The sequence below is a fragment of the Ictalurus furcatus genome, chromosome 18 (genome assembly GCF_023375685.1).
Source record: "Ictalurus furcatus strain D&B chromosome 18, Billie_1.0, whole genome shotgun sequence".
Classification (NCBI taxonomy): Eukaryota; Metazoa; Chordata; class Actinopteri; order Siluriformes; family Ictaluridae; genus Ictalurus; species Ictalurus furcatus.
In genome coordinates this window covers 24,041,665-24,062,754 of record NC_071272.1, presented here as the reverse complement: position 1 = coordinate 24,062,754, position 21,090 = coordinate 24,041,665, and the positions used below count along the sequence as shown (strand labels likewise).

At 40.0% G+C, this 21,090-nt stretch overlaps 3 protein-coding genes and 1 non-coding gene across 4 annotated transcripts in view; 3 read left to right on the top strand and 1 right to left on the bottom strand.

Moving 5' to 3' along the window:
• The first annotated feature begins 861 nt into the window (after positions 1-861).
• On the top strand, positions 862-7,764 carry LOC128622088 (protein NipSnap homolog 2). The gene is made up of 10 exons (XM_053648302.1): positions 862-1,010; positions 1,756-1,895; positions 2,572-2,617; positions 3,040-3,134; positions 3,722-3,792; positions 4,200-4,340; positions 4,491-4,522; positions 5,765-5,859; positions 6,065-6,148; positions 6,254-7,764. The coding sequence occupies exons 1-10, from the start codon at positions 919-921 to the stop codon at positions 6,316-6,318; spliced, it is 861 nt and encodes a 286-aa protein (XP_053504277.1). The 5' UTR covers positions 862-918; the 3' UTR covers positions 6,319-7,764.
• Positions 7,765-9,560: 1,796 nt separating this feature from the next.
• cct6a (chaperonin containing TCP1, subunit 6A (zeta 1)) lies at positions 9,561-17,719 on the top strand. The gene is made up of 14 exons (XM_053648295.1): positions 9,561-9,807; positions 11,498-11,561; positions 11,665-11,799; positions 12,509-12,682; positions 14,033-14,136; positions 14,278-14,388; positions 14,531-14,690; positions 14,961-15,043; positions 15,640-15,736; positions 15,864-16,011; positions 16,404-16,537; positions 16,760-16,862; positions 16,986-17,058; positions 17,298-17,719. Exons 1-14 carry the CDS (start codon positions 9,671-9,673, stop codon positions 17,368-17,370), a joined length of 1,596 nt encoding a protein of 531 aa, XP_053504270.1. The 5' UTR covers positions 9,561-9,670; the 3' UTR covers positions 17,371-17,719.
• On the top strand, positions 15,093-15,222 carry LOC128622915 (small nucleolar RNA SNORA15). Its single transcript, XR_008388474.1, has one exon. It is a non-coding gene; the product is annotated as a small nucleolar RNA SNORA15 (small nucleolar RNA).
• Positions 17,720-21,090, bottom strand: part of LOC128622079 (actin-binding LIM protein 3-like) — a 64,738-nt gene continuing 61,367 nt past the window's right edge. Inside the window, exons 18-19 of the mRNA XM_053648292.1 lie at positions 20,422-20,502; positions 17,720-19,710 (exon numbers count right to left, since the gene is read on the bottom strand). Coding sequence (XP_053504267.1) covers positions 19,597-19,710; positions 20,422-20,502 — 195 coding nt within the window. The 3' untranslated portion in view covers positions 17,720-19,596. The remainder of the gene's footprint in view (positions 19,711-20,421; positions 20,503-21,090) is intronic.

Sequence of the window (21,090 nt, the reverse complement as noted above, 5' to 3'; positions counted from 1 at the left end):
CAGATAGTCTATCTGGCTCTTTGGTGGTAAAGAAGGACCTGGATACAGATACAGGCTAGGTACACTTTGGCATCATCCTGGGACGTCGCCTTAGCAAGTGAGAGGGAGTTTATTCGTAAAGGTAACATAGATAAGAACTCTGTGAAGAGGATTGATTGATAAAACTAATCAGTATGTGTGTGGATTATAACTACAGTCCCGGACATACTACAACCGCCATGTTAGCATTGTCACGTGACCTTTGACGTCATCATAAACACAAAAATCATATTTATTCGGGTATTGTTAAACAAATCCCATTTAATCAAGGTTTAATACTTAAAAAGAGCCGACGCTGTCTTTCACGTTTTTTTCTTATTCTTCTGAGCCGGTCCGCACCAGTCCCGTTGCATCATGGGATTGTTCGACTCTCGTAGTGTGCATCGGTTGCACACTGCAAAATCTCGCCGGAAGCAGTACGGCGTCCGGGTATTTCTCGCCTACATGTAATTCGGACATACTACCACTAGCGCTCTGGCATACTGCTTTTCTCCTACTATATAGTAGGTAAGTATGCGGTTTTGGACGCAGCCGTTGTCTTCTTTCGCTTTGTGCACAGGTGCACTGTCACACTGGAACACGTTCGGGCCTCTTAGTTCTTAGGGAAATTGTACAGTAACGCTACAGCGTACAAAGACATTCTATACAATTGTGTCCTTCCAACTTTGTGGCAACAGTCTGGGGAAGGAACACATATAGTATATGGCAAATGGCATTTATTTTTAAAGAAGGACACCACACACACACACGAAAAGATAATGGCGGCAACACTGCTCTTCAAAACCCTGTGCTGCCCTCTAGCGGTGGAGGGTGGAATGGCGTCTCAGTCCGGGCTGCAGTTATGTAGCAGGAACTGCAGCTGCTCGACATTGAGGAAAGATGGCGACCAGAGTCCTTCAGAGCCTGGGAAAGGGCCTGCACCAGGCTAGCAACGGGTTCCTACCGAAACAGCAGGTGGTATTAACTATCAGGTGAGCCCCATGTTTGAAGTATGAGATGCTAAAAAACACATTGCAGCCCTGAACGAGTTGTCCCTATGTTGCTCAGCGCGTTTTACTCTTTGTTTGTTTACGCTTTAACTCTAGTAGCAGGCTATGCTAATGAACTAGACAGCCGTTTGAATGGTGTGTGTGTGAGTGTTAAAAGCTTAGCTGTGGAGATTTAGAAGAATGTGTCGTGTGCTCATATTTCGGGTATATTTCGTGTCTCATAACGAGAAGTGTTTAGTCTGAAGTGAAGTTGTTAAGGAGGACTGTTTCTGTAAGAGGTTGGGAGCAACTGCAGGTCTTTCAGGGTATTAAACACACAGCATTAGAGTTGGAGCTCAAGGTCATACTCCAAGCCATGGTTTAAATAAATAAATAAATAAATAAGGACTTTGTGACCAGGGACGGTTTTTAAAGCTTCATCTGAAAGTCTGTTTGGTGTGAACATACAGGAGCTTGTGAATGTGTAGATCCACCTACACTACAGGGAGTTTAGAGGAGAAGTTCAGCAGCGTCATGGCTGGCTGCTGTCAAGGAAAAAGGGATGGAGGCGGGTGTGTTTGTGTGAGAGAAAGAAAGAAAGACTACGGAAAGCTCTGACGCGTGTTTGTCTCCATAATATGATCTCGTTCCGAATGACATCCCTTCTCCGAACGCATCTTCACTAATCACTTCATGTACAACCTCACCCGTTTCCTTACAGTTTATAAACCTCTCTCTGTCTCCACAGAACCCTGTCTGCGTCCTCAAATCTAAACCGAGAAGACAGCTGGTTTAAGTCTCTCTTTGTGCGAAAGGTTGACCCCCGGAAGGACGCGCATTCTCATCTGCTGGCCAAGAAAGAAGACCATAACCTGTATAAAATTCAGTGTACGTTCCCTTTAATCAGCACACGGCTACTATGCGATAGGCTTGTGCGATATTAACCCCCCCCCCGTCCTCCCCGCCACATGCTGTTTTAAAGCATCATGAGCTGTGTGGTCGGGAACTGCTTACCAGGCAGAGACGATCGCTGTCGATGGCCGACGATTTTCACCGTTTATCTGAAGCTCGGCGTGTTTGAACGTGTCTTCAGTCGCTTTCTAATCGTGATTATTCATTTGTAGTTAACGTTATTTGTAAAGTGTTCGATTTCACCCTGCGTCGTAAGTCGTAATAAACCGAACGTGCCATTTTTGACCAGTGTGGTCCAAAATAAACGCCAAACGTTTCCAAAAAGGAAAAAAAGACTGGATTGTTTTTGAATGATAACTCGTACTGGCGTACTCTGATGTGGATTTGCGATGCTCGTACGGAAAATGCGTAAAGTTTGGCAGGTCTGGAAATATAATACGATGTGATATAATCAGAGAAAATGTTCCCGGTGTAATCATAGCAGTGTAATACGGGGTCGAGACGATTACATCGTTATATCGCACAAGCCTACTGTGCAACTCGCGTTGTATTGTATGCTAGGCAAGATTACTGCGGAGTAACATGCAGAATTGTTCCTTTAGTCAGTCGAGGCACAGTTTATTGCAGTGCATAACATGCCTTTCTTTTACAGTTCACAATGTCAAGCCAGAGTGCCTTGATGATTATAACAAACTTTGGTAAGATCATCCATATTGAGATGGTGCTGTGTAGTAGTTGGTGTTTTCTTGAATTCTCTCCTAACAAGTCCAAATTTGATTTGTATGCAATCCTTTAGTAGTTTTCTTTCTAAACCTTTACGCAGATCCGCAGTGATTGACTTCACGTGTGACACTGCTTTTGATCCAATGCATACTTTACATTTTTAACTTGTGCTTTGGGGGCAAATAATAATGATAATTGCTCGGTTCAATGTTTTGAAAGGCTGTGCTTTGGTTCTACATGCAAATCAACGTAACACGCTGTGTAAATTTTATGCTGGCAGAATTCCAATGCAAAAATGCTTTAAAGTTCTTGGTTTGTTCATGGAGCAGTCTTTCTTACAGCGATCATGTACCGAGATGTTTATGTTAATATGTAATAACCGCTTCTGCGCACACAGCGAACAAGTCTTGCCGTCTATCCACACCAACCCTGATTATCCGTGTGAGCTGGTGGGCACCTGGAACACGTGGTATGGAGAGCAGGATCAAGCAGGTGCACATACACGAGTTCGATATTTTCCACAGCACTTCTTGGAGTGTTTTATTCCTCTCATAGCGTCGCAGTTCACTAGTGCGTATCATTTGCTCTTTATTAAATAACAACGTACGTTTCTTCTGAACAATTTATTCCCTGTTCTCACTTACGTTACAGCGCGCTCGTTCCCTCGCCGTCTTCTTTTCTTTCCTCTCTTGGCGTTAATCAGACATAACCTTTTTTTTTTTTTTTTTTTTTTTAAACCCGCAGCTTGTCGTGTTCCCGAAAGAGCACCACGAGAAAAGCGTAAGCTCCTCGTCGTGAAGATATCGGAAAACTAAACGTTACGGTTTTACCTCTGACCGCTACGAAGCGCTGACACTGGAGACTCCTTCCATAAACACTAAATGAATATCTCCTTACAATATCAGCACATGCAAACACAACAGAACTACTGTATTGAGACGATATCGATACACGGCTGCGCCGTTCTACTTTCAGACGTCAAATATAACAACGTTTATAACCTTATCGTATTGAGATTTCTACTTCCTGTCAATAGGCTCGTCAGTATCTCACGTTTTCCTCCGTTTACTTCCTCACAGTGCATCTGTGGCGATACAGAGGAGGCTACCCCGCCCTGACTGATGTCATGAACAAACTCAGGACGAATAAGGTGTGTGTGTGTGTGTGTGTGTAAGACTTTCCTGTGTCTCAAAACTCATAAGCGTCCTCCTCAAACGATATTTTAATTTACTTGATGCTTTTAAATCATTGGGCACGTTCATTCTGTAATTCTCAGGACTATTTTACAGCTATACGTCATACCACAGGTTCTCAAACTTTTTAAAACCAGTGGCTTTTTAAATTCCACCGACTCGACCCAGCACGTTTAATCTATGAACATAATCCAGGTGTTCAAATTTGAAACTAAACGTGTACAATAATATCCTGGGTATTTATTAGAGCCGTAGAGCATTTATTTATTTATTTATTTATTTGGTATTCTTTATATGTGGACTTATTCATGTATAGATTTTATGTGAAATTTAATTCCGTGTGTGTGTGTGTGTGTGTAACCAGGAGTTCATGGAGTACAGAGAAAAGCGAGGGAAGATGCTGCTGTCCCGTAGAAATCAGCTGCTGCTCGAGTTCAGCTTCTGGAACGAGCCCGTGCCCAGAACCGGGCCCAACATATACGAGCTCAGATCCTACCAACTCCGGGTACGGAAAACAGGATAATGTTTGTATAGAGATTCTAGACGTTCTGCGGTGCAGCATACTTTAGTTATTTGATCTGCGATGCAAACCGTATCAGTGCTGTCGTGTTTAAAATTTCTGAGATTTCACAAGCGTGTATATTTTCTCTTCTAGCCTGGAACGATGATCGAGTGGGGAAATTACTGGTAAGGAAACTGAATTGTAAAATGACGTAGGATTTGTGTTTCATTCATGTTCGTTTGTTTTTTTTTCTTTCTTCTCAGTAACGTATGTTAGGGAGGTTTAACCTTCTAAACTGGTTTTTATTATTGTTGCCTCTACAGCTGCTGAAATTTGAGACTGCAGGGTAACGTGCCTCAAATCACAAATTCAGTCCATAAAATAGAATATATATATAATATAATTATATATATATATATATATATATATATATATATATATAAATGAACGTCAATTTGGTCACCTTTTGATTGCTGTAATTCTCAATACTCGTAAGTTATTGCCTGCTTAAATTTGATTTTTAATAAATAAATAAATAAAAATCTACCAACTTATTAGAAACAATCGATTCTGCATGTCTGTATGTACGACTGATTTAATGCATCGAAATGAATATTACAAATAAATCTGCTGATTTGATGACGGCAGACGTTTTAGCGCTCTGCTTGTTTAAGGTAAGTGTTATTCAGCACACACTGTACCCCGGGGAGTTTACTGTCGCGAGCAGGACGTTGTCACAGGACACGCCGGCTTGTGACGTGATCGTTTTAGACCCTGTTCCAAAAAGAAGAAAACCTCAAATGAAGTGCTTATATTTAGCTTCCTGATTCAACTGTAGAGTGCTCAGGTCGGTCAATAAAAGCGTTCGTTTTTGGAGCTCATACTGTCGTCTGCAGGACTACGCAGAATTTTGCTCAGCTAATCATGCTGTGTGTGCTTTCAACAGTCTATGTGAAAACAGTTTTAAAAACATAAAATACAATGTGAGATGCGTAGCGAGAGCGTAGACCTATAAGAGCGTCACTCGGAGCTCTAAACTCAAATATACTGCCAAGTATCAGTAATAATAGTGTGCCTGTATTTAGTTATTCTATACATTAAGAGTTTCTGGAACACGCCTAACAGACATGAGTTTCAAAATCATGTCTGGGGATCTGTTTGCTTATTTTCTGACCATTTGTACGCTCAACAATTTTAATAAAGCAAGTACTATATTTACGTCTATATAACAGGGTGAACCGAAATATCATAGTACGATTCTCGAAGACAATCCTATGATTACGCGATATTTTTGTTTGTTGGTCCAATTCTCTAAACACTGCGCTCTGAGTGATTAGCGCTGCCACGTCGTGATCCGATCACCTGAACAGGGCGTCGTGTCCGTCGTTGCAGGTCTGATAATAAAACCGGTTGTGATGTGTTTGCAGGGCTCGGGCTATCGAGCTCCGACAGCAGAACAACGAGGCGGTGGGAGGCTTCTTCTCTCAGATTGGAAATTTGTACATGGTGCATCACCTGTGGGGTGAGTGAACCTGAAACTGCTAACTTGTGTGAATGTCTGGTTACGGTTATGGCAAGAAGAAAGAGACAGGTTTAGCCGCTCTTCTCATCATTTCAAACATACAGGATCATCCTGGCTTGTTAGAATTCCTGATTCCAGGTTATAACGATGTTCTAAAAGGTTTAAACTTTTAACCGGGGTTTTTTTTTTTTTTTTTTTTTTTAAGCATACAAAGACCTGCAGTCAAGAGAGGAAACTAGAAACGCAGCTTGGCAGCATGAAGGTTGGGACGAAGCTGTCTATTACACAGGTGAGTCTGTTAACATGATACTGAAAAAAAAACAAACCAAGTTGAATTGCAAATCTCTAACACCCCATTCCCCCCCCCCCACCCCCCCTCTCTCATCGTCATTAGTTCCTCTGATTCAGCACATGGAGTCGAGAATAATGATTCCACTGAAGACTTCGCCTCTGAAGTAGCTGCCTCGTCATGACCCGGACAGAAAGCTGCAAATCAGATTGATTGTTTGTTTTTTATTACAAGAGTCCAACTGAATTTCAATCAGATTTTGCACTGCTGTGGATCTCTGCTCAGTTTTGAAAACGATTTTTTGTAGCATTCTAACCTTTTCATTTCCCCCCTCGGTTTTGCGCCGTTTCCCAAATTTTCTTACGCTCATTGATTAGATTTGTGCGGCCATTTCGATCAGAATTTCTCAACACGAGAAATGAATTACTCCGAATACACACAGCACTCTAAAATAAATTTTTTTTTTTTTTTTTTTTTTTTTTAAAAACATAAGGTCTCCTAGAAGAACGGGGTGTGTTTTGTTTTTTTTTCCCCTCCTGGTTTGTGCTTGTTACCATAGTTACAGCAGTTACAGCGCTTCTGTTGTTCATGTCATGAAGCCTTTTCAATGTTTTCTTTAAAATCCATTCAGGATGTTTTGTCTGTCACTTCATTTTGGGATGTTGGCACCTTTTTTCTGATTTCTGAGTGACTTCCAGCATGCTGGTTTTTTTTTTTTTTTTGTGTGTGTAATCCTGTTTTTTTTGTGTGTGTTTTTCATTGAGTACGAGACATTGATCAAAACATCCTGATCTGGAACTTTAGTCAATAATGTTCTTGTCTTCTGCATATTTACTGTAGTTCAGTTTTATAACAGTAAGTAATAGATCTGTAATAGAAACCGAAACCATGTGGGTGATTAACGCAGGTAGTGCGAGTCTTGTGTGCAGAAATAATTGTCTAATACAAATGGAATAAATGGTGAGGTTAAAATTGAGTAATACACAATGCTTATTTTACTGTAAGAAACCCAAGACGGGATAGTTTGCTGAATACTGACGGTGGATGTGTGAAACGTAATTGTGTGTATATATATATATATATATATATATATATATATATATATATATGTATATATATATATATATATATATATATATATATATATATATATATATATATATATATAATGTATATACACACACATATTTGAACTGAAGTGGGAAAACAGTTCAAATGCGACTTCTTCAAAACGACAACCCTTTAAGCTGGGGTTCTAACCGGTAAATTTGACCGTCATTTCTTTCATTTGCAGCAGTGTTGTCTGTCTAGATCATTTCCAGTCACTGACTAGGTTACAGCCATGACGTGTGACGAATTGTCGTACCTGTCCTCTTTTATCCCAGAGATCACCTTGTTAATGAACGAATAACGGATTATCAGACAACGTGGAAGCTTAATCTTTCCACTTTGGGAAACTGGCGAAACTGGCAGGATGTAGTTCTACTCAGCCAAACTGAGATTCTGTGTGGATAATGGATGGATTCATACGTGATATGCAATGTGGTTTTATTTAATATCCACTGCTTTGAGGAGATTAGATGTACACACTGAAATAAATTTATGATTGAACTACAGATTATCGTCTCCGTTGTTTTGAGTGACAGTCGGATTGATCACGTCTGATTCTGCTGAAGGAAAACATGACGTGCGGTTGAAAGGAGGAGGCTCACTGTAATTTCTATTCCTCTTGACGCATGAAAATGATATATTACTGAACAAATGCTCTTTTAAAAAAGTTGTTTTTATGCTGTCTTGGATGTGTGTCAGCCTGGAAAATCTCTTCACATGGTCATATTTTGGCATTTTCTACTTTATATAGTTCTGAAAATGTATGTTGGTGATTTAGGGCCACTGTTCTGATAAAAACATCGATAATCTGGGGGAAAAAAAGTCTAAATTTTTTGAGAATAAAGTGCTAAAGTTTCGACAAAACAGACATTTTAATAAATCCTCAAATCAAATGTCTTTCATTCTAACACATGAACATGGCTATGTACCATTTTGTCAAAGTATTAAGACTTTATTCTCAAAATGTTGTGACTTTTTTTTTCTTGTTATAACAAGAAATACATCAGTGATTACAACTTTTTTCACGATATATTACAACTCAGAATCTTGTTTTTTAATTAGTGTTAGTTTTTAAGTAGTGGCCCGAAAACATTGTAGAAGTTCTTATTTTTTCATAGTATTATGACTTTATTCTCAAAATATTGTGACTTTTTTTCTCTCTCCCAATATCATGACTTATTTCTTGAACTATCACAAATTTATTCTCTAAATATTGAGGCTTTTTTCTTCTATCAGATGTTATGAAATTATTCCTCAAATCATTTTTGAGTTTTATTATTGATCTATTGCAACTTTATTCTCAAAATCATGTATTTTTTTTATTATTATTATTTAAAAAGTGACTTTAAAATGATGTTGTAGAAAAATAACTGCAGATTTCACTGAACTGTTTCCCTTTTGCACACACACACACACACGCACACACACACACACTATAAGGCCAAAAGTCACTTGTCCATCTCGCGCATATGTGGTTCTTCCATAAACTGTTAAGACAACGTCTCAAGCACACAGTTGTATAGGACGTCTTTGTACGCTGTAGCATTAACAATTCTCTTCATGGGAACTAAGAATCCCAAACACTGTTCCAGCATGACACAAAGCGCACAAGGAGTGTGAGCTCCATGAAGACACGGTGTGTGAAGGTTGGAAGAAGGTAGAAGAACTCGAGTGTCCTGCACAGAAACCTGACCTCAACCCCACTGACTCATCACCTTTGGGATGAACTGGAACTGGAGTCTCCTCACATCAACATCAACATCACTAACGCTCCTGTAGCTGAATGAACACGAATCCCCACAGCCACGCCCCAAAATCTAGTGCAAAGCCTTCCCAGAAGAGTGGAGCGCATTATAACAGCAAACACAGAGGGAATAAATCTGGAATGGGATGTTCAACAAGAACATATGGGTGTTTATGATCAGGTGTCCGAAGACTGTTGGCCATATTATGTAATTCATTAAGTATGTATAGTAAAAAGTGCATAGCATTATGGCTTTTGTCTCATACTATATTGGGAAGTATATAAAAATGTTTTAATGTTATCAGGGTTTCAGATGCCTTGTTAACTTATTACACATTCTTATGTTGTGGTTTTTTTTATTATTATTATTCACTGCTGTTTATTCAATAATCTGAAGACAATGCAGAATCATTCCGCCATCTTTTCTTCACCAGCGTGTATAAAATGACAGACGTGGCTATTAGCCAATCAGCGCTGCTTATTTTCGTGACGCGGAACTTCATCCAATCACGACGCTCTGCGGGCCGTGTCAAAGAAGCGCGTGCTTTAGAGCTTTCTGGAAGCCCGTTTAGCTCTTAGCTCTCTCTCCTGTTAGCCTCTGTAACCGGCCTGACTTGCGTTGTGGAGCCGCTTTCCGGTCCTCTTCGACTAAGTCGTGGCACAACACAATGTCTGCTATAAAGGCACTTAATCCGAAAGCCGAGGTCGCCAGAGCTCAAGCGGCCCTGGCTGTGAACATCAGCGCCGCTCGGGGACTCCAGGATGTCCTGAAAAGCAATCTCGGACCAAAAGGAACCATGAAAATGTGAGTCTGCATGTGAGGCCTGTTGGCGCGGTTTGGCTCGGGCCGCACCCAAATCCGCTCATACTCCATGTAAAGGTGCACTAAATATGGCGTTGTAGAATGGCTCGTGCAGCCTTTGTAGGTCACTTCGTATTGAACACGGCGCTATTTGGGATAGCTTGCTCGTTGGTTATGCTAGTAGAGTATTACACGGAGTCATGGCGAATATTTTTCACTCTCTCATTGTGTGCAGTTTTAATGCGAAGAATTTACCTTACTAACTCCGTGGTTAAAGTAGTTAGTTAGCTATGTTATCTTAGCGTAGCTTAGCATAGCTAGTTTGCACTAAATCTCTGCTCCACATGGTGCGTATGTAGCATCCTGAGCTAGCTGTCGGCATCAGACTCCATTCCTTAGACAATAATCTGATAATTGTTAGATATTAAGCTGGAAATAAGTTTATAGCGTTTGCATTTCCGTTGAAGCAAACTCCATACTGGTCTAAACGCATTTGTTCTTTGCCTTATTAATTAATTAATTAATAATAATAATAATAATAATAATAATAATAATTATTATTATTATTATTATTATTATTATTATTTTTACATACACTTGTTGTTATAACAAGTCACGACCTCTTATTTGTCCATGATCCTCTCTATATTCAGAGATCTATATTCTATATTCTTCTTTTTCCCCTCCAATGTATTCCTCCCACAGCCTTAGAGAGCTCTTTATATGGTCAAACGAGCACATTTTCTACCATATATAGCTGATTCTGAAAGCCACAGCAGTCCCTGAACTGAAATATGCTTTTAAATTTAGCAGGAATATGAACCAAACGTTGAGCAAAAGTTCTTAAAGTCAAGAAAAGAGAAAAAGGAAGAAGACTAACACACACTGACTGGTGCACAGATTTCATTTACATTGAATTTTTTAAATATGAAATAATATATCACTTAATACAAAACAGAGTAGAAAGAAGACCACACAAGCAATGTTTTTACAATATGGGCTTATTTATTTATATATATATATATAAAAAAAGAAGATATTCTATCCATCCATTCAGCAGACTGTATGTCTAATTATAACATCTGTTAATTGATCTAATTAGCATGACATTATTAATAACTCGTCCATTGTTGTTGTTTTCTGTAGTCTCTCAGCTGGAATGATTTATAATTAAGCAAACGCACCACCTACTTTTATTAGATTATATCCTAATCTAATTATTGAAAGAAAGAAAAAAACAATTTCTGTCAAATTACGTAGAATTCAAAGAGCAGGATGACGAGTTCTTGTTTTGATTATCAGCATGGACGACGTCGGTTTCTGTCTCATCACCCGAGTGAGATTGTTCGTCGAGATGCTGGAAAGATTACAGCTAATGTCGGTGTGTGTGTGTGTGTGTGTGTGTGTGTGTGTGTGTGTGTAATGAAATAAAGTTCGCTGTTGGTATCTCACCGTTATATTTTGTAAAATGACGAGTTATTTAAGATGTCTTCCTACTTCCTCGTCTTATCGTCGTTTGCTTGAAAATGACATCACTTCACTGCCATTTCCCAGGCCTTTGTGCCTGTACAGATCATACGTTTAATTAATACGGAGTGATACGAGTTACTTCCCTTAATCCCACCCCAAGCTCCAGGCCACAGAGAGGACGACCTCGTGTTTTAACCAGAGGTGTTACTTTCGGTCCTTACAGGCTCGTGTCCGGCGCCGGAGACATCAAGCTCACTAAAGACGGCAACGTCCTGTTGCATGAGATGGTAAAAGAAAATATTTTCTATTCAAATGTGACTGGTATGAAGAAACTACACTTCAGTGGTGGTGAAAAGACTGAATTTCCATTTCTTGTCGTTCTCCACAAAGCAAATCCAGCATCCGACGGCGTCTCTGATCGCTAAGGTGGCGACGGCGCAGGACGACATCACCGGAGACGGCACCACGTCCAACGTCCTCATCATCGGAGAGTTACTGAAACAGGCTGATCTTTACGTTTCTGAGGTTTGCAAAAAAAAAATTGTTTCATATAATGTATGAATTTTGCTTCTGTCTAAATGTCCCATGTTAAAAAGTAAATGGATTGCCCATGAGGCTAAAAGGATAAAACCTTACTCTTGATATTTTAGAAAATATCACTTCTGGACATTAAAAGTGCACACAGATTCGGACTGTTGCTTGGCATAAAAAATAAAAATTCAGAAACAAAAATATTATTTAAAAAAAACAGAGGAAACCTAGTTTGTAAAAATCTAAGACTTGCACTGGAGTCTGGCACAAATTATTATTATTATTATTATTATTATTATTTATTCATATAGTACAAATTGAGTGACAAATAGTTTAAATAGTTACAGAAGTTTAAGGCTCTCAACTGATTTGAAGGTGATTTACATCTTATATTGCTAAAGTATATCGATTTAAAAAGATCCGTAAATAGACTGTCCATAAGTGTGGACATGAAAAGGTTCAAGCTTATTAGATTATAAACGGGGAGGGGGGAAAAAAAACATCTGATAGGTGCCGATATTGGGAAAATAAAGTGCCATATCTTCTACTACTTCTTAGCAACTAAAAAAAAACCAACTCTTTTGCAAATATTATTATCCTGCTTCGTAAGCACATTTATAGAGATTTATAATATGTGTATTTTATTAATAATGCTGTAAAATTTTGTTAAATCTAATGCCTCTTGTCGTGTTGGTGCGCTCAGGGCCTCCACCCCAGGATCATCGCTGAGGGCTTTGAAGCTGCGAAGGAAAAGGCTCTGGCTGTTCTCGAGGACGTGAAGGTCACTAAGGAGATGGACCGTGAGACTCTGGTTAACGTGGCCAGGACCTCGCTGAGGACCAAAGTCCACGTGGCTTTGGCTGACCTGCTCACAGAGGTACGGCACATCCATGGGGGTGATGTAACGTTTCGGATGTTTCTTCAGCATAACGCACACACACCTAATCTCTGAAGCAGGACGGATATGAGCTGAAGCGATGGCAACCCTGTGATTTCTTTTTAATTTTTTTCCCACAATTTTAGTGAATTCGACAAATAAAAGTGAATCCGTTCAGCACTGTAATTAAATTGCAGTGAAATATGCAGTAAACCTCTAGAATTTCCAGCTTTTTTTAAAACATAAAAAATTGCTTTAAATTGTAATATTAATGGAAAAACGTTTACATTTTAAGTAGAACAAGTTCTAGTTTAACATCTCAAAAAAAAAAATTTCAGGGCTAGTTAGACGTTCATAATTACATAACATAGAATTCGACCGTGTAGTGTAATAATCATGCTCACGTTTACGCTATTATTTCAGATTTACCGGGGTTTATATAATCAAAATGAAATATTTTATAGATATAGGTTGTTTAATAAATCTGCACTGAAACGTCCAGGCTTATGGTATAATCTCGTATATTTATATAAAGTTATAGGCATTTTTAAAGGGATAGTTAGACCTGGAGTTTATTTATTATTTAAATTGGAAATTGATCGTGTGCTAGAACAACATTTTGAATATATCCTTAAATCTTAACAATATGTATTTATTCTTTAAAGGTATTCGTTTGACACTTTATTAACTATCAGCTGCACTGCTCTTTAAATTTTTTAATTTGGTATCAGCTTTAAAAAACAAAACAAAACAAAAAAACGTGTTTTGTGCAGTCAGTACGCGTCCTGGTGATGAACTGATGAGGCTGATGGTGAGATGAACGCACAGTGAACACCCGTGGGTGCTTATGTAGCGCTCCTTGGTCTTGACCTGTGCTACAGTAAAGTGTGGTCTATACCTCTGCAGTAGAAGACGCTCCGTTCTTCCTACATGTATTCATGAGGCCAGCACAAAACCTTTTTTTTTTTTTTTTTTTTTTAACTTCTCGTTTCAACAAAACTATGTTAGTCAAACTAACTGAAAGTGCAAATATTTGTTCAGTCTCTACACTCTATTGTGTATTCCAATTTGCTTTATTTTTTTCAAAGAAAATTTTCACAGAAATGTTAATGGGGAAATAGGAAAAACAACCAAACTAATAATCATAGTGAATGATTAGAACTAAAAATTTCAGGTCAGAAAAGGGTAACTTTGATGGTGTGTTATGGTTGGGGTTGGACAATATGACACATCATATCGTATAGGATTCTCAAAGGTTTATAATGAGAATTATTCTCACGTAATTCTCGTTATGTGATGTGTGTTCCTGATGCGTTTCCTGTAATAACACCCGCGTACGCGTTTCCTCAGGCGGTGGTGGACGCTGTGCTGGCCATCAGGAAACCTAATGAACCCATTGACCTTTACATGGTGGAGATCATGGAGATGAAACACAAGACGGACAGCGATACGCAGTAAGAAATGCGCTCGGTCGAGTAGAAGTTGTGGATTTGAAGCGGTTTGGTGGTGTTGGGATTTTGTCCCATTCCTTTCCTGAAGGTTTAACGGTTCTGATATTGTTCTTGACTATAAATATGCGGCTTTTTCTTTTCCAGCCTGATCAGAGGTTTGGTGTTGGACCACGGCGCCCGTCATCCTGACATGAAGAAGAGAGTGGAGGACGCTTACATCCTGACCTGCAATGTGTCTCTGGAATACGAGAAAACGTAGATACGACTAGTTCTCCTTACTGTAGACTAGGCTTGTGCCATCGCTGGATTTAATTTCACAAAACATTGAACATTTAAAATGTATACTTAACTGTAAATCTTGGTCCAAATAAAGCAAGTAGTGATGTGTTTTCCACAGCGAGGTGAACTCTGGCTTCTTCTACAAGAGTGCCGAGGAGCGAGATAAGCTGGTGAAGGCCGAGAGGAAGTTCATCGAGGAGCGCGTATGCAAGATCATCGAGCTAAAGAACAAAGTGTGCGCTGACAACAAGAAGGGCTTTGTGGTCATCAACCAGAAGGTAACTTTTTAATCTTATCGAAGAGCTTTAGTTCAGCTACGTTTATTGAACGCTGACTAAGTGCTAATACGTTCGGATTAAAGCCTTCTTACGCACAGTGAACACCCATGGGTGCTCATGTAGCTCGTCTTGGTCTTGAACTGTGCTACAATAAAGTGTGGTCTATACCTCTGCTGTAGAAGACGCTCCGTTCTTCCTACACGCATTCATGGGACCAGCACACTACGCTTTCTGTAGAAACGTGCACTGACTGATGTGTCTTTCGCACAGGGGATCGATCCGTTCTCTCTGGACGCGCTGGCTAAAGAAGGCATCGTGGCCCTGCGCCGGGCGAAGAGGAGGAACATGGAGAGGTACGGAACAGCCCTCGTTTTGGAATCGAAAGATGAAGAAATACCTCGCGCATGGACGAATTCTGTTTTACTCTTCCTGTAGTAAACACAGTCAGACACCATGCCAGATTACTACGCTCTCCTTTTCTCATAGTGGTGCATTACTGTGTTCTCACTCATTTGTGGGGAAGCGAACAATCCGTTACAGTGCAACATAAAGGCTTCGTCATCTTAGTGTGGGGTTTTTTTTTGTTTGTTTTTTTAATGTAAAGTTTAAAACTGACCCGGGAGTAAAAGATGTTGTGTTAAAAATGCACACTTAATCGTTCAGATTGTAAGATTACAACTTTTTTTCCGTTCCTTTTTCAGTGTTAAATTATTTATTTTTATAAAAGGTCGATCCATTTAGCTCCATGATGCCGTGATATTTTTAGATATGTTTACCCTATTGTGAAAGTCTAGACTTTTAAAAGGAATTTGACGTAAACGTGCTTAGTCACTGACTCGCACATCTCTTTCAGAACGATCAGATGTACAATTGAACCTTGTACTGATTTATCTACAGCAATGTCTGTTCAGTACATTTCCCTAACACGTCTTTTTCTCTTTTCTCTCAGACTCACTCTGGCCTGTGGCGGTGTTGCCGTGAACTCTTTAGACGATCTCACCCCGGAGAGTTTGGGCCATGCCGGTCTGGTGTACGAACACACGCTGGTCAGTTTAACCTCCTGTGTAATGTTCAGCTTATAGTTTAGATCTAGATTGTGTGAGACGAGTAGAGACGGTGAACGGAAGATGGATGATTTTGTTTTGTGTTTCACGCTAACCGTGTGTGTAACAGGGCGAGGAGAAGTACACGTACATCGAGAATTGTCTGAACCCGCGCTCCGTGACGCTGCTGGTCAAAGGACCAAACAAACACACACTGACGCAGATCAAAGACGCCGTGAGGGATGGCCTGCGTGCTGTCAAGAACACCATCGAGGACGGTACGAGTGTGGAACAGGAGCTTTATTGTGTACTTGTAAGGGTGTGAAGAGTAAAGGGGAAAAAATCTGATTTAAATTATACAATCCCCAAAACATAGTTAAGAGTACGTAACTTGTTGTAAGAACGGTGTATTACCAAGCTCAACCACAAGTGGGCGACCTCACATCACAGTCCTGTACAAGCATAGTATAGACACTCATTCTTTATTATAATTTTTTCTCCCTCATTTTAGAATAATAATAAGTCATCAAAAATCTGGAATAACACAAACGGAACTATGGGAGTTATGTTGTGATTTTAAAAAATCCTAAACAAATCAAAATAATTGAGTATTTTTAGCAGATTGAAAGTAGATGCCCTTTTTGCACCCCCCCCCCCCCCGCCCGAACAGGCAGCGTTGTACCAGGAGCAGGTGCCTTTGAGGTGGCCGTGGCCGATGCCCTGGTGAAACACAAGCCCAAAGTGAAGGGACGAGCTCAGCTGGGTGTGCAGGCGTTCGCTGATGCTCTGCTCATCATCCCAAAGGTACTGGAATGTTCAAGAACGAGCGAATTGAGCCTCGTGTTCGATTTCTATATTGCATTTATAAGATCTATTGTATATGGATCTAGATAACTGAAGAGAACTCCTTTTTTTTGTGTGTGTGTGTTGTTAGATTTTTCACTTTTAATGCACTACATGTTTTGCCCTCACGAAGCATGAGAACGGCGTGGATGTTAAGGAAAAGCTGTGTGTGTGTCTTTGCAGGTCCTGGCTAGGAATTCAGGCTTTGATCCACAGGAGACACTTGTGAAGCTGCAGACTGAGTTTAAAGAGTCCGGTCAGGTCGTCGGCGTAGACCTGAACACAGGTGTGTCTCGGAATTACCCACACGTTTACCTCGATGTCTCGCCACGTATTAAATTTATGATGATTTCACATATTTAATGAGACTGCACATTTGAGCAACGTTTGATGTTTCCGGCTTTCTCAGGTGAACCCGTAGTAGCTGGAGAGGCCGGCATTTGGGATAACTATTGTGTTAAAAAACAGCTGCTTCACTCTTGGTGAGTAAAACGTTCACCTCTTATAGTTTCTGGTGTATTCTTTCATCTGCTCAAATGGATTTAGTAGGAACGGTTTGTCTTGAGTATCAATAATTCGTCCAAAGTCCATATCTGTATTCAGATTAAATAAACAAATAAATAATGTGCCTCCAATTGAGGTTTTTTTTTTTTTTTTTTTTCCATGACTAGCAGTCTGGGATCTTTTAATAAGACACTTTTTTTTTTCTTTCTCTCTTCAGCACGGTAATTGCTAGCAACATCCTCCTGGTAGACGAGATCATGAGAGCCGGAATGTCTTCCCTCAAAGGTTAAACATAATCGAGCATGATAAACCCGCGAGATGAAGAAGGGGCTGTAGGTGGCCTGTAGATTGTCGCCGAGATGCCTGGAGTTCTGCGCTGGTTTGCATCCTGTCCGTATTCGAACAGCGTCAGAAACCCGCCATCATCACGTGTCCGCTCATCTCGCGTCCGGTAGCGTTCCGCTCTCGGGATCATCTCTCACACTTCCTCCAGTCCAATCGGGTTATTTATGAGATTTTCTTTTTTTTGTTAAGCACTGAACTGCAGACATACACTTTTTCATTTGTACCCATTAAATGTTTTGCTTCATGAAAATGCCGCGAGTGTGACTTGACTGAATAAAACCACGCAGAATCGTCCACGCTTCCAACATTTTTACTTCAATAAAATTAGCACAGTTTTCCTTTACAGATTTTTTACACACAGATTCTAATCATACTTGGTTTATAAAAGTCAGGATTTCCTCCACTCATGTCTCTGACGGTCTAAAATCCGCTCGTACGATCCAGAAAGTGTTTGATAGTATTCTAGAAAAATAATAAATGAATGAAAGTTTATGGACTTATGTCATTTTGATCCTGCTCTATAAACAATCAGAATTCAATTGAAAATATTGACAACCAGATCCACCTACGCGTCTGCAGCGCCCTCCGCTAATAATCGTTTGATCTCCGTCCATGAGAGCGGAGTATTTTTTTTTTTTATTTATTTATTTTTTTTTACACAAAAGATTAAACAATAAAGACAAGTTTTCACAGCAGCCTTCTTTGCCAATATTAGTGGAAGGCGCTGTATTTTCTAACACCTGCTTGGATTTTAAATGTCGTTTCATCCAAAGTTTTCAGCTTGGCAGAAACACGTTACCTGTTCCAGTTTTAATTCTGATTTAAATGGAAAAAAAATAGCCGAAAAAGTCATTGTGGTCAGATGCACTGCTCCTGCGTAAGGGAACTGTTTACCAAAAATAACTGAATCCGTCAAAATTTCTCCAGTTATACCAAAAATAATGCAGCTCTCAATTCTCACCAAAACAAATACAAGCCCAGCTGCGCGTACACGTGGTTCCAACCATGTCGTTTAATGACGTATTCTCACTTTGAAATAAAAGCTTTTGTAATTATCACTGTGATGATGTACTGGCTTCCAATCCAGTCTGTTCCCACCTCACATGTTCCCGGGATTGACTCCGGATCCTGACCTTATCATCTGCATCACTTCCAGCTTTTTTCCAGCTACAGAATAATACGACACCACTAAGGAGAGAAGTAATACCGTTAGTCTAAACTGGCGGCAGCTATTAAGCAATTCGAGACGTACCGCATATCGCAGGGAAGAGCTGGGGTGATGTGGCGTGATCTAGTCTAACGGTACTCGAAGGCTCCGAGTGTAAAGCAAACGATGAACGCTGAACGTGTTGATGCTGATTTGTGGGGGAATGAATAAATGTTCCTGATTTCTGAACGAGGTCGCTGTTAACCTTTCATTAATTTAAGACAAAAAGGAGCGAATGGAAATGTCTCGAACGCATTAAGTAAACGTTTTTAACACGTCATGAGTATCTTTTCATAGTTTTATCTCATTTCAAATTATTCAAGTAGCGTCTAGTCCTGATAATCCCAACCCTTTTCTTAATACACATTCTACTCGTTCATAAATCTCATCGGCTCGCCACCTGAAGAAGAAGAAAGACGATCCGATCGGTTCTGCGTCCGGTACGGCACAGATCGATATCCGCTAAAGACTTTGGTTTTGTAAAAACTCCCTCAGAAGTGATGGCTATGAAAGAACTCATCCAACATTCTTCAACTTCGGAGACACTATATGCAGTCTGGGAGTTTTATACCTTATTTATATATATATATATATTTATATATAAGAATAAGATCATTTAGTCCATGCTCTTTGCACACTTGCTGGTGTTGGCCTCACTTTCTCATAAAATAAGGCAATGTTCTATCATATCATACACGTCTTCTATACGGTGCAACCTGAAGTTCAGTAGGAGGTCGAGTCTGAAATAAAATCAAACAAGCCACACACACTTTATTTATTCTGGACAGAGTCTCGTACGTTTGCGAATCGGTCCACAGTGGAGGAGCTGAAGGCTTCGTCGTGTCCGCTTTGATGGAACAGATCACGATCCAGATTTGAAGTTTATTTCCTTCAGACTACTTGAACCCTCCAGAGGTCTGCAGAGGCTTGTTGGTCCTGAGGTGAGGCCCGCAGCTTCATGTTTCTAGAACAGCCTTGCCTGCTTCTTTAACTCGTTTTGTTTCCACAATGCCAAGCGCTCGAAATCGGCCATGGTCATCCCGAACACCTGGTAGAACTCGTCAGGGGACAAGTGTCTCTTGGAGGACATGTGGAAGCAGATCATACGTGAACATTATATGGGTATGTTATCTTGGTTAGGACAGAGCTTATTTATTAAACACACCAAAACGAGAGAGAGAGAGAGAGGGGCTGATCAGAGAGCGACTGTTTATAGCTGCTATAACGTAAGCGAGAAAGAGAGTGAGAGAGAGAGAGAGAGGGACTGATGAGAGAGCGACTGTTTATAGCTGTTATAATGTAAGCGATAGAGAGAAAGAGAGCGATAGAGAGAAAGAGAGCGTGAGAGAGAGAGAGAGAGGGGCTGATGAGGGAGTGAATGTTTATAGCTGCTATAACATAAGCGATAGAGAGAAAGAGAGAGCGTGAGAGAGAGAGAGAGAGAGAGGGGCTGATGAGGGAGTGAATGTTTATAGCTGCTATAACATAAGCGATAGAGAGAAAGAAAGAGCGTGAGAGAGAGAGAGAGAGAGAGAGAGAGAGAGAGGGGCTGATGAGGGAGTGAATGTTTATAGCTGCTATAACATAAGCGAGAACAGGAACTTGTTTTGCAGATGTTCCACAAATGGATAAAAAGAATTCATTATCGTTCTGTATTTAATAAAACAATTGTTTGTGTTATTGCTGTGGTGTAAGTGGAATAAAACACTTCGCGATGGAGTAGCGCATCACGCCACCGTCACGTTTTCTTCCTCGCTTTTACACCCGCGCCGCTATAAAACTGATTTACCTCTAATCTCGTCCTGTCCACGTCACCGGGAAGCGGGTTTCGACCACGAACAGTGACGATGAGATCCCGATACGGATAAATCTGTAAACGGCAGAAAGATGACCGACTTTAACAACGAACAATTAACAATGAACGATGTCGTGGCTCAGGACATCGGTCTAGGGGTGGACAGTGTGATTTATTTATTTCCTCTCGTTTTATTTCTCATACAAAACAGTTTCAGTCTTTATTGAGTCTTAAGAAAACTGCTGAGTAAAAATCAGCAGAAAGTCAACAACAGGGATCTAAATCTAATGAACGTTTCCCAAAGCGTGTCAGAAAGACACGTAAATGACACGTTTAAACGCCGCTACAACAGAGCAAGCACTTACGAGATACTCAACACTCCCTCACCGCGTATTTACTCGTTATAAACTAAAAATGCAAGCATCTAGACGAAACATTTTATGAGTTAGCCAGCTAGTTTGGTCTCATAATTGAATTGAAATAGGAAATATCTATTTGCCACACCTGTAGGCTTGTAATTTATGCTACTGTAGCTTACTGCTAGCTAGCCATTAGGTTGTTAGCAAGCTATGTTTAGCATGGTTCTGTTATTTATAGTTACGCTTCTTTGTTCACCTTTCGTGAAAGTTATCGTCACTAGTTTTTTTTTTTTTAAAAAGGGTT

What these genes read in the sequence shown, in the direction of transcription:
- LOC128622088 (XM_053648302.1), top strand. Translation starts at nt 919, where the DNA reads ATGGCGACCAGAGTCCTTCAGAGCCTGGGAAAGGGCCTGCACCAGGCT. An exon ending in TAACCTGTATAAAATTCAGT is followed by an intron (nt 1,896 to 2,571) that starts GTACGTTCCCTT and finishes TTTCTTTTACAG; the next exon opens with TTCACAATGTCAAGCCAGAG. An exon ending in CATGGTGCATCACCTGTGGG is followed by an intron (nt 5,860 to 6,064) that starts GTGAGTGAACCT and finishes TTTTTTTTTAAG; the next exon opens with CATACAAAGACCTGCAGTCA.
- cct6a (XM_053648295.1), top strand. Translation starts at nt 9,671, where the DNA reads ATGTCTGCTATAAAGGCACTTAATCCGAAAGCCGAGGTCGCCAGAGCT. An exon ending in CCAAAAGGAACCATGAAAAT is followed by an intron (nt 9,808 to 11,497) that starts GTGAGTCTGCAT and finishes CGGTCCTTACAG; the next exon opens with GCTCGTGTCCGGCGCCGGAG. An exon ending in CGGCGTAGACCTGAACACAG is followed by an intron (nt 16,863 to 16,985) that starts GTGTGTCTCGGA and finishes CGGCTTTCTCAG; the next exon opens with GTGAACCCGTAGTAGCTGGA.